This window comes from Bos mutus, chromosome 24 (assembly GCF_027580195.1).
Source record: "Bos mutus isolate GX-2022 chromosome 24, NWIPB_WYAK_1.1, whole genome shotgun sequence".
Taxonomy (NCBI): Eukaryota; Metazoa; Chordata; class Mammalia; order Artiodactyla; family Bovidae; genus Bos; species Bos mutus.
Genome location: NC_091640.1, coordinates 21172240 through 21184704, shown reverse-complemented (window position 1 = coordinate 21184704; position 12465 = coordinate 21172240). Strand labels below are relative to the sequence as shown.

General features: G+C 35.9%; 1 protein-coding gene across 3 annotated transcripts in view; it reads right to left on the bottom strand.

The window, feature by feature from the left end:
• Positions 1-12465, bottom strand: part of RPRD1A (regulation of nuclear pre-mRNA domain containing 1A) — a 67576-nt gene that overhangs the window by 27063 nt on the left and 28048 nt on the right. For 2 of the 3 annotated variants that reach the window (XM_005889225.3, XM_070362004.1), the window contains exons 3-6: positions 9613-9719; positions 9436-9533; positions 6735-6861; positions 6451-6626 (exon numbers count right to left, since the gene is read on the bottom strand). In XM_005889225.3, the coding sequence (XP_005889287.2) occupies positions 6451-6626; positions 6735-6861; positions 9436-9533; positions 9613-9719 (508 nt within the window). Of the gene's footprint in view, positions 1-4857; positions 5148-6450; positions 6627-6734; positions 6862-9435; positions 9534-9612; positions 9720-12465 lie in introns of those variants that run through there. The other variant, XM_070362005.1, reaches the window with a different exon arrangement.

The following is a 12465-nucleotide window of genomic DNA, read 5'->3' as shown; positions in this document are numbered from 1 at the left end:
CAGGAATGAAAAAAAAGGAACCAAGTTCCCAGGTGGTGCTAGTGGTAAAGAATCCACCTGCCAATGCAGGTTAGACATGAGATGCGGGTTTGATCCCTGGGCTGGGAAGATCCCCTGGAGGAGGGCATGGTAAGCCACTCCAGTATTCTTGCCTGGAGAATCCCATGGATGGAGGAGCCTAGCAGGCTGCAGTCCACAGTGTCGCACAGAGTCTGGCACAACTGAAGCAACTTAGCACGTAACTAGAGATGGTGACTGCAGCCATGAAATTAAAAGACGCTTACTCCTTGGAAGGAAAATTATGACCAACCTAGAGAGCATATTCAAAAGCAGAGACATTACTTTGCCAACAAAGGTCCGTCTAGTCAAGGCTATGGTTTTTCCAGTGGTCATGTATGGATGTGAGAGTTGGACTGTGAAGAAGGCTGAGCGCCGAAGAATTGATGCTTTTGAACTGTGGTGTTGGAGAAGACTCTTGAGAGTCCCTTGGACTGCAAGGAGATCCAACCAGTCCATTCTGAAGGAGATCAGCCCTGGGACTTCTTTGGAGGGAATGATGCTGAAGCTGAAACTCCAGTACTTTGGCCACCTCATGCAAAGAGTTGACTCATTGGAAAAGACTCTGATGCTGGGAGGGATTGGGGGCAGGAAGAGAAGGGGACGACAGAGGGTGAGATGGCTGGATGGCATCACTGACTCGATGGACGTGAGTCTGAGTGAACTCCGGGAGTTGGTGACGGACAGGGAGGCCTGGTGTGCTTCAATTCATGAGGTAGCGAAGAGTCAGACATGACTGAGCGACCGAACTGAACTGAACTGAAAGATCAGGAGACAGCACTACAGCCACTTTGTTAGCAACTGGCAAAGCAAAAGCCCTGCTGTGAAAACTTGCTTCATCTGCTTAAACTGATGCCTCTGAGATGGTTACAAGATGAGGTTAACAGAGACTCGAGACTAGTCATCTCACAGGCCATGTATGGAGTCTAAGATCCAGAAGTGAAATAGGAAGCATTAGAGAGTTTTACAGGGGGGTCTGATGAGACCTGTTTTCCTCTTAAAAGTCCAATCTAGCTCTTGTGATGTAGAGTTAAGAGAGGGTGCAGGAACCTCAGCTGTTAAAACAAGAGGCAACAGACAACAGTGTGGTCTGGTATGAGTTATGAAACATATATTACTTCTATTTAATTAGACACAAAGGTCTTCCATTTACATAACTGAACTCCACTCCCTCCCCAAAAATCACTAAAATAATAAAACAAGCTATCAAGGCAGAAACCCACCAGGAAAAAGGAGGAACCACAGTATACAGATGTCCTGGAAGTTTTAGAAGAGAAAAAAATGAAACAAGGGATAATGACCAAGGGTAATATAATTCATCCTGAGCAATTTTGGATGTTCTGAGGACTCTGAGGCACCAAGCTCCTTGAAATGTAATGATGGGCCTTGTTTTGACAATGAAGACCAAATAGATATATCTTTCCATTAATCTGTTAAAACGCATCCCATAGAGCCGACAGATGAGGGATAGGAAACAAAGCCAAAGACCTGCTTCTGAAGATCCGAGTCACACAGATAAGAGGTGAGGCACTGCTCTGAACACAGATGTCCTATGTGAGCTACTGAGCAAATCTGAACCATTTTGTCTAGAGAAAAGCCATGGCCCAGAAGAGAAGACCTATACAGATTAACGATTATCTGAGAATCATCAAAGACAATGACCTAATATAATCTTACTGAAAGTCTTTAACATGAATGAGCAACTTCATCTTTAGGAATTTATCACAGGAGGTAAGTGAGTAGCGAGTTAATAAAAGAGATGTTCACTGGGAATTCCCTGAAGTCCAGTGGCTAGGACTCAGTGCTTTCATTGCTGAGGGCTTGGGTTCAATCCCTGGTCAGGGAACTAAGATTCCACAAGCCTTGCAGTATGGCCAGAAAAAAAAATATCCACTGCAATACTGTTTATAGTATCAAACAAATGTAAACAATTAGTCATAAAGAACATATAGTTATGATATATCCATATGTTAAAAAAGAAAATAGTCACATGATAAGATGCATATATCACATGAAAAGGATAACACACAAAATACATGGACCCAACACATAAGGCTAATAAGCCTTTGCTTATGTAGCTTTTTTCCCATGATGAAAACAGCTTACTGGAATAGTTATTAAAAATAATTAAAAGATTCCATAATCTTTGAAAAATGGATATATTAACCATAGCAAAGTTTTAAACTTGATATTTCAGTCTCAAAAAAAATCTAATTAAGACACTAGTAACATTTGCTTCTTTAAAAAAAATTCATATAGCTCCATCTTATTAAGTTAAATTTAAATTTAAGTGAAATCAGTATGATTTCAATGGAAAGATAAAGTATAAAGAAATAACTAAAGATTCCATAAACAGTTCTCCATATTCTTACTACTATGCCCTTGAATGATACTTGTAATTTGATAAATCAATAAAAAAAAAATCAAAAAGCTACACGCAAATACTTTTAGCATTTTAAAATGTTTAATCCTGCATCTTCAGTGCTGTACATTTAAAATATTCTTATTTCCTATATTGAGAGATGTAAGTGTTTCTAATCACTAAATGTTGTAGGCAAAACAAAATTTACCTTTATGCATTTCTAAAAACTGGAAATTAAACTTTCTGGAAAGCAATAAAGTTTATAAAAGCAAGCACTCTTGAAAACGCCAAGTAAATTAAGAAATGTCTACTTAGGAAGATATCATTTAAAATATTAGTCATAAATAAAGGCAAATACAAATAAGATAGTAAGAGGGAAGAAGAATTCATAAGCACAATAATCATTAGAAAAAAATTAGATAAGAAAAATAACAAAAATAAAAACAAAAATCTACCAAGTAATTAAATGTGTGTAAAATAGGCCAGTAGAATAGAAAAATGACTACATTCACAAATATACATGTATATACAGAAATATGATTGAAATTATATTTTACAATATAGCAAAACAGACTACCATTAAATGACTAATCATTAATCAGTGACAAGGGGACATTTACTATCACTTTCAGTTAGTTATATCCCTATATCATATATATCATGAACAAAAAGTCCTAATGGATAACATTATTAGGGGAAAAAACTACAGAAAACTTGTATAGTATTTTTATAATTATGAAAATTGAGAAGGCAATCCTAACTATATCCAAAAAACCTAGAATTTATAAAGGCAAAGACAAATATTAATCTATCATGGAACCATAAACCCAGAACCAAAGTTAAAGAGATACAGGAAATTTGCAGCAGAAATGAAGTGGCTAACAAATATTTTAAAATGACCAGGAGGCATGTGAGATCCTAAGTTTCCCCGACTGGGGAGTGAACACACACCCTCTGCATGAAAGGCTAAGTCTTAACCACTGGACCATCTGATTTTGCACTAGATATGCAAAAAGTTTAAAGATCACTGACCAGTATTGGGTGAGGTTGTGCAGGAAAAGATGCACTCACACTTCAAGGAGTTGAAAAAATCAAAATCAACATTTAACCAGTCATTCTTCTTGACCCAGCTATTCTATTCTACTTCTGAGACTCAATCCTACAACTAGCGCAACTAAACAAACCTGCATCAACAGGATGTCCTCTGTAATACTGGCTGTAATGCACAGAACTAATAAAAGCGCCTCAATGGGTACAATCTGACACCATGAGGGACAGACTTAAACAATATTCATACCATGAATATTATTCCCTCATTTTAAAAAATTAGGTAAATCTGAATACACTGATAAAAGACTGCAAAGGATAAACACTATCCTCTCTGACAGCTTTCATACCCTGACTTCTAAAACTTGGAACTATGATTTGATTCTCCTTTTAAGAGCCATCAAACCATGATTTCCAATTTCCTATGGAAGTCTACCAATTTAAAACTGATCAATGTATCACGAGATAAATAGGTTTTATAAAAGCCTGTTTTTTTAATACCATCTGTATCATGAAAAGAAAAGTTACCTGCTTTAATAACCAGCTATAGTTACAAGTTAAAAAAATGATTCATAATTTCCAAAAATTTTTTAAACACTTCATGTTTTCATTCATTACCAATGTTTTCATACTGGCTTCCTTAAGAAATATGCAATAGCCAATTCCTGAACCCATACTTTAAATTTATATCCCCTCTTCTTTTTAAGAGCAATTACGGACATGTTAATACCTGGTCAATCATACTTAATGTTCAAGGATGCCTGACAAGTGAAAACTCTGTGATGCTGATATGGTCTAAATCCTGACCTCTCAGTCTCAACTTCAAAGGGATGCCACCTATTTGGCACAAAACATGTCTAAAAAACTCAAATTATTTTCACATCTTCTGACGAAAAAATCACCTAGCTATAAATGCTAATTTACAAAGAGTGCTATGGAACAACTTCCTAGTTTATTAGAAATCTAAATATTTTTTACTTGTAAGAAACATCTGACATAATTTAGGTGGTTTATGATAACAAAAATCTAGTCATTCTAAAACACAACAAAAAAGTTCCTAGAACACCTTATTTTGAGAAAAGTGACTACCTCTGAGGGGGGAGGAAACAGAGATAGGGCTTTAGCTGCTGCTATAATCTTACATTGACACAAAAACTGAAGCAAAATTTTTATTTTGGAGGCAGATTGCCTGGATTCTAAACAATTCACTACCTCTTACGACCTTAAACAAATTATTTAATCTCCTTCCATTTCCTTTATTTATAAAATTCGTATAATAATGTTTCCTGCTACACAGGATTAAATCAGTTGATATACGTGAAGTGCTTAGAATAGCACCTGACATATGGTAAATTTCACTGCCATTATTATCATCAGCCTCACTACCTGTAATTGTCAGTCATGAAATCTGGCTTCCCGGAAGGCACTGGGATAAGAGGAGGTTAGGTCGGATGGGATCTTATCATTTTTCTAGACATTTCAAACATAAATGCTACTTTTGTAACCAGTGATATATAACCAGTTTAAGTGGGAAAGCAGTATGAAGTGGAATAATGAAGTTTCAGTCTTCAATTTTCAAAAACATGAGACAATTCAGGCTTTGGAGTTTGATATTTATTTTTAGCAGGAAGAAAATGCTAAGGTTGATGACATCATTAGAAGATACGCCCATGTCCAATACCTGCAACAGAAGCTCAATAGAAGTTAAAAACACCATACCAAAGACTAAAGACAAAAATTACATGTCATTACTTACCCTTAATTCTGCTAACAGTAAAACAAGTAACAGTGTGTTTAAGGCTGAAGTTCCATCACAAGATCAAAAATCGGTAAGTTAATTATCAAACTTATTTTTTGGAAAATTCTATCTGTTCTATGTAAAACTGGGCAACCTCTCTAAAGGTGAGCAAAATGCCAACAACTATGTTTTGAGTGTGTAAGTGTGAGCAGAGGAGGGGCAGACTGAAAAGGGGTAATGCTACACAGTGCTGACAATACAGGGTGGGAGAGTTCTGATGCTGGTACTTAGTCAACTGCAATCACAGGTAGAAATGGTAATCATCTTTGGCACAATTAGAGACTGCTGAAATAAGAACTAAACTCTAATAAATAAAAGCAACTTAACAGATGCAGCATCATAACATACCTAGAAATTTAAAGAGGACCGTCTTAAAAAAGGGATCCAGACATTAGAAATTCTATGTATTAGAAAAAGAAATTATTATAGCAGCAAACAATTTTAACAAGAACTAATCAAATTAAAGATTCTGTTAAATAAAATCAAATCTGGTTCATTCCCTATCCCTGACAATGGTTACTCTGCTCAAAGGAAATTTGAGTTTCTTCTTTTAATCCGTGCACCTCCAGACTTTTTGTCAACAGTATCAATTATCATTCAATTTAAAGAAGCAATAACCTTCTACTTAAGGGGGTGTCCAACCCGAGAGTGGAGTAGAAATATGTTAAGATTCAAGAATGGAATAATGAGGTAACCTGAAGACTACCTTCCTAAGCAAAAATAATAAACTGCTCAGGAATAGGGAAACTGGGGACCGGCATAACCATAACAAAAAGTCTTTATTTCTTAATCATATACCCAAAAGACTGCATGTACTCAGAACAGGAATTAAGTCCAACCATAATTTACTGTAGCTAAGACCAGACTTTATGCTAACTGCTATTTTCCCATTATTTTTGTTATTAAGCATAAGATGAATTACTATTACTGGAATTTCACATGAGTAATTTAAAAACACAACCAGTTTTTGATCATTCCAAATCTCTAAATTTTCTTAGGCAGACTGATTTGGTTCAAGTAAAAAAACCAATTAATGTAGCTTAATTGGAATAGCTTACCTGGGGCCATTGTCTAAAGGGGTCTATGTTCTAAAAGTGCAAAACGTGCAGGGATATTAAGCTATTTTAAAGCTCCTTCCAAAAATAAATTTAACAAACAAGCACTAAATAAGGAAAAGGTTACGCACTTCCAATTTATGCTCTTTCTCTGCAAGGGCTTCCTTTTGACAACGAAGAAAATCTGCTAACATTCGAGTGAGCTGCTTCCTATCATCTATTTCAGCCGCCAACCTGCCGTTGTAGTCTGCCAGCAACATACAAGCATCCTCTACCATTTTAGAAAGTCTTTCTCCAGACTCTTTATCTAAGAAAAGCACAGGATAACAAAAGTATTACACAACAAAAACAATGCCATATGCTGTTTCTTTACCCTACCCCCCTGAAAAGTTCAGATCCGACTTGCTCTTCTTACCTGTTATTTTATCTAGAAGGGATACTTCTTGAACTTCAACAGGCAAAGAAGCTATCCTTTGATGAACTGCTGCATCACCAGAAGCTGCATTTTCTAGATCTTGCAATGCTCTAACGAGATCTAGAGTCTAAAAAGTTATACAACTTTAGAAAAATTAGCAAAGCTTAAACAAATATAAAAGACTTAAAATTCATTCATATTCCTTAATCTGACTATTTGACTATTAAAATGATGTGATTCATTTGTAAGCCAAATATATACAGTGGTAAGACGGAAGGCAGGCTATAACTTCAACCTGGAGAATACAAGTTTTATGAATGACATATTCATTGTATTATCATTATACTAATACATAAGAATTTCTAGTATTAAATTAGATATAGGGGGGTGGAAAATACAAATCATCATCTATCATAACACAGAAGAGCCCCCCAAATTCCATCTCCCAATGAAGTAATTAAAGCATAAGAGAAATGCACTTTTGGAATATATATGTTCACATATGATATCTTCAATTATTCTATGGTTTGTTACTAAGATCATTAAAATATTACAAAGTTCCATATGTCTGGTGACTTATATTTATATAATGCTTAATCAGCATTTAACATCAATATTTTCGTTGCACTGTTTTCATACCAGCTATAATTAGGAGGGATGGGCAAGTCTTTGCTGATATTTCATAATTCATAACATCCCTAAAATTATTCCAAAGAAAACTGAGTAAATTTTCTTTTTCCTAGTCTCCATTCCCATCTACATCCTTTTACGTTTCTTCTTTTTTTCATCTCTAAGCCTAAATTCTGGAACACTAAGAAATTATACACATATATGAAAAGTGTAGGATATTATCAACTCTGTATATATTTAGATGACACTGACAGCCAGTTTCGAATTTTTCTTTAAGCTATCCCCTTACAAAAAGTTATTACTGGGGTCTAGCATACAGCAAATAATCAAACATGATTAGAATTAATGGAACCTAGTAAGAAATATACCATCCCCAGTGTGCTTTTAACTCACTACTGTTTTTAAAATCCAAATATTAAAAAAAAAAGTATTCTGTTATATTTCCCCACTACAATGAAAGTGAGCTTAAGAGCAATGACATGACAAGGAAGCTTGTTTCTCATGATGCCCCAAATAACTTACATCATTATTATTTTTTAATCAGATTTAGCAAGTTCTAAAATTTTCTGGATTTCTAAGAAGAAACCTGGCTTTATGGTTTTGACAATGTATGCGTGCTTTAATTACAAACTACTCTCATTACACCTTCACACTCCTACATGAAGAAAGCAAACGGAAACAACATTAGCCTAGGACTTCCTGCCAGAGGAGAATGAAATGATTAGATCCTATAAAGAGAAATCTTTGCCATTCTGAACCATTGAGAATTAAGCAATACAACTAACCAGAAAATGGTCATTATAAAGCCAAAAGCAATTGCACTGTATACAACAAGCACTAGGGAAGAGTCACGTCAGAAACTCCTAGAAGTACAACTTAGGTTACTCTTTCATCAGGGAGAACCGGAAGGGTCAGACCCTTTAATTAAAACTGGAATAAAATACTGTTCTTGGAGTGAGTTTCAGTCCAGGTCTCCAAGTCCATGGAGCACTCAAGTTTTTATTACTCTGCTGCTGCTACTGCTAAGTCACTTCAGTCGTGTCGGACTCTGTGCAACCCCATAGATGGCAGCCCACCAGGCTCCTCTGTCCCTGGGATTCTCCAGGCAAGAATATTGGAGTGGGTTGCCATTTCCTCCTCCAATGCATGAAAGTGAAAAGTGAAAGTGAAGTCGCTCAGTCGTGTCCGACTCTTAGCGACCCCATGGACTGTAGCCTACCAGGTTCCTCTGTCCATGGGATTTTCCAGGCAAGAATACTGGAGTGGGTTGCCATTGCCTTCTCCTCTTATTACTCTACAGGGTACTAATTCCTGCAAACCACATCTGCTTCCAAAGCTCAGCAGGAACCACATTCTGGCTCACATACTGAGTTACGTTTCTGTACCATTTGTAGCCCATGAAGATATTTACCTTGTTTTAAGAGTATGGCTATGTCTTCATTTTCTCCTTTAAAATTCTATCTGTCCCTCCTATATGTTTGAAACATAGAAGGAGGAAGCTTTAAGACTCAATGCCCACATAATTAAGGTAAAAATGTCTTTTTGGAATCATCTGATGGTTAGAAAATGCTATACTGTACCAATCTGGGAGGACATGGAGTATTAAGATGATTCTAATTCATCTGATTTTACCACAGAACTACATGGTTCCATATGGTTACACAAAACTATATGAACACATACTTGTTAAGTCTAACATGCATTTTTACACATTTAAAAGCAATAATACTTAAAAAGATTGTTTATCTCTATGCATGGAATTTTTAGCATACTTAAACATTAAAAGTCTTACATTTATTAAAAAAAAAAAAAACTGTTGAAATGGTGGATATCTCACCAGATCTAATTATACCTAGCAATCAAATACTTTTTATGTGAAATATAATTGCTTAATATACAACACACATTAAACATAAGTGGTTAATCAGAAAATAAGACTTATTCACATAGCTTGTTTCCTGTACCCAGAATTATAAGTCAATTTACAGAAATAAAATAGCAAAATTAGTAAAGCTTGATGGCTACATGAAATACTAGAAATATAACTCCCTCAACAGAGAAAAACTGCTACCTGTGGTGGTTCACTTGGAGATCCTAGAGAGGAACAGTTTTCATTCTCATCCACCTTTATCTGCTCATACGTTCGCTTCCTAGGCTTCTTGTCACCATCTGAGATGAAAGAACATTTAACTTTTAATGAGAGAACACATTTCAATGAAGAGAGAATGATAAAAGATTATATACTTACAAAGAGCTTGCTTAAGTTGTTCTAATACATCATTTTCATAAACAGACCTTTCTTCCCAAATAGATAGCACTCTTCCAAGGTGCTTCTTACAACTTTCATCAGTTTCACTAAAGAGAAGATAAAAACATTAACAGTAAAATGCACAGTTGCCATTGCAAAGATAATGGTGATTTTAAATACAATGGTCACCCATTCCCTGAAAAAAGCTGCCCAAATGTTTACTAAGTTTCACTATGTGACCAGCAGTTCAAGGGTGAAGTGACCAAGACAGACATACTCTCTGCTTCCCTTAAAGAACTCAGAGACATACTACTGAGCAAAAAATTAAAAAAGAATGATGAAAGTGCTAGTACTGGTGACAAGGGGTTATCAAGAAAGTACCTCTAACCTAACGGGGGCTGAACATAAAGCTAAGAAGACTGCCAATAGGTGATTTTGAGGCTTATTTAATAAATATTTACTGATCAATGTATGATCTCTGACAATGGAGATACAAATGGAGTTTTACGGCAGCTGTTATCTGTAAGAGCCACAAAAGAGAACAGAGCGTTAAAGATGGGTTTAACAGAGACATGGCCCAATTCAAGAGAGATAAGGAAAGGCATGGGAGGAAGAGTATTTGAAAAAATGATATATTTATTCTGAATTCTGAAGACTGGACACACAGAAGTGGGAAACAGCCTACTCCCAACCACTTCCCAGCACCTTCACCACTCCCACTGGAGACTGAACCACTATGATCTCCTGACTGGATTTTTGTAACAGCCTTTTCATTGGTTTCCCAGGCTCTACTCCTTCGTCCTATTCTCTACTAAGGTAAATCATTTCATACTGCTCTCAGTCCTCTAAGAACCACTAATTATACCAAGGAAAAAAGCAAAGACTTTATTTACCCTGGGCCACAAACTGGGCATGTTCTGTTTCCTGGCTACCTCTTAGACCACATTTCCTAAATACAAATCTTGCTGATCCTCAAATATGCCCAGCACATGGCTGTCTCACTGTGTCTGCCTCGAGTTTTCTCTACCCAGGATCCTTTCCTGCTAGTCAAATGGCCCCTTTCATCCCTCCCTTCAGTCTCTGTTCCCCCAAACTGTCAATCCTTACCTCATGAAATAAGTGTCATCACACTCTCGAGCTTCTTCCCTGCTTTATGTTTCTTCGTAGTACTTATCTCTCTTTTTTTTTGACATTTTTAGATATATTCAGTTGTATTATTCTGTTATCCACTGAAATTTAAGCTCCACTAGAACAGAACTTTATAGTTCATTCACTATTGTATCCTCACTGACCAGCACAAAGTAGATGGTCAATAAATATTTTATGGAATATTAGGAAAAGGCAATAAATAAAAAAAGCCCAAGCCAGAGAGAACTAAAAGTTTAGTTAACTTAAACTACATAAACTACAGTGTGTGGGGAGGCGGTGGGGAGGAAGAGGAGAAATGTGAGCAAGTCTGAAGAAGTAGACTGGGCCAGGGAAGGAACACCTGAAGGCTTGCTCAGGACTTCAGACCTGACCTCTAGAGAAACGAGAACCACTCAAAGACAAAAGACTGTTATAGTCCATTCTACAACTATGGCTACAGTTTCCTAGATGGATTAAACAACACTGGAGGCTACTGCAATTATACAGAAATGACATTATGGTAAGTGGAATGACAGGAAGCCTAAGAACCAAGAGAACTATATGTACTATATGGGATAAAGCGAGTGAAGGAGAAAGGACAGTGTGATACATTATAAATCACGGTATCACAGAGAGTTCCCAATAACACCTAATTTTTCACAGGGGCATCAGGATAGATGAAGTTGCCATTCATCAAGAAAGTGAACGTAGAGAAGGATCAAGTTTGACAGGGAGGAAGGATATTGTGAATTCACTAAGAGACACAGTTAAGTCTCAGATGTGTGGAAGCATACAACTAGAAATCAATAGGCAACTGGATATACCTACAAGAATAAAAGGAAAAACACTGGACTGGAACAAAGATTATTAGCTATTAGGGTGTGGATAATAACTAAATATATGAAATGTACGAAATCACCCAGAGGGCTAGTAAAGAATATGACACCAGGAGGCCTTGGACTAAATTCTAAGAAACACCAGCACCTGAAAAGATGGTAATAGACAGTATCTAAATTGAAGGATAAATAATATTAATTTAAGAAAGCAACATACAGCAGTGTTTCACACTCTGTAATTCTTAAAAAAAAAAAAAAAAAAAACTACTGTGACTAAACTTTAGGGCATGTGGTGAGTATATTTTTATTCTTAAATCATTCATTCAACACAGATCATCATTCACCACTGAATTCTACAAATTAGACTGATGTAATTGCCTACCCCAATGTTTACCCAGTAATCTACCAAATATCTACATATAATATTTGGAAATAAGCATTTTAAATGCACAGACTTCTACCTTCAGAATTTTTCTATAGCAAAATTTTCAACAGGCTTGTGATTATTTTAAATATTCTGTATTAACAAAGCATTTAAAAATGTTGTGACATATACCCACACACCAGAAAACATTAAAATCATTATATGCAATACAACAGAAAGGGGTAAGTTTTTCCAGAAATACTAGTTGGAAGATTGATCATTATAAGCACACAAATTTTCAATTCAACACACTTACTCACTCTTAATAAACTTCATTTCAATATGGCAGTTGCTTTTGGTCACTAAAGAAACAGGTGAACTCCAAATGCCCACCTAAGCAAAACCTTTTCCTTCACACAGGTATTTAACACATTTATAAATGCCATCACTGGTAAGTCTTCTCAAATGAAAACTTCAAAGAAATACAACTTATTTTTTTATTTTAATATCTTAAGACAAGTTTTA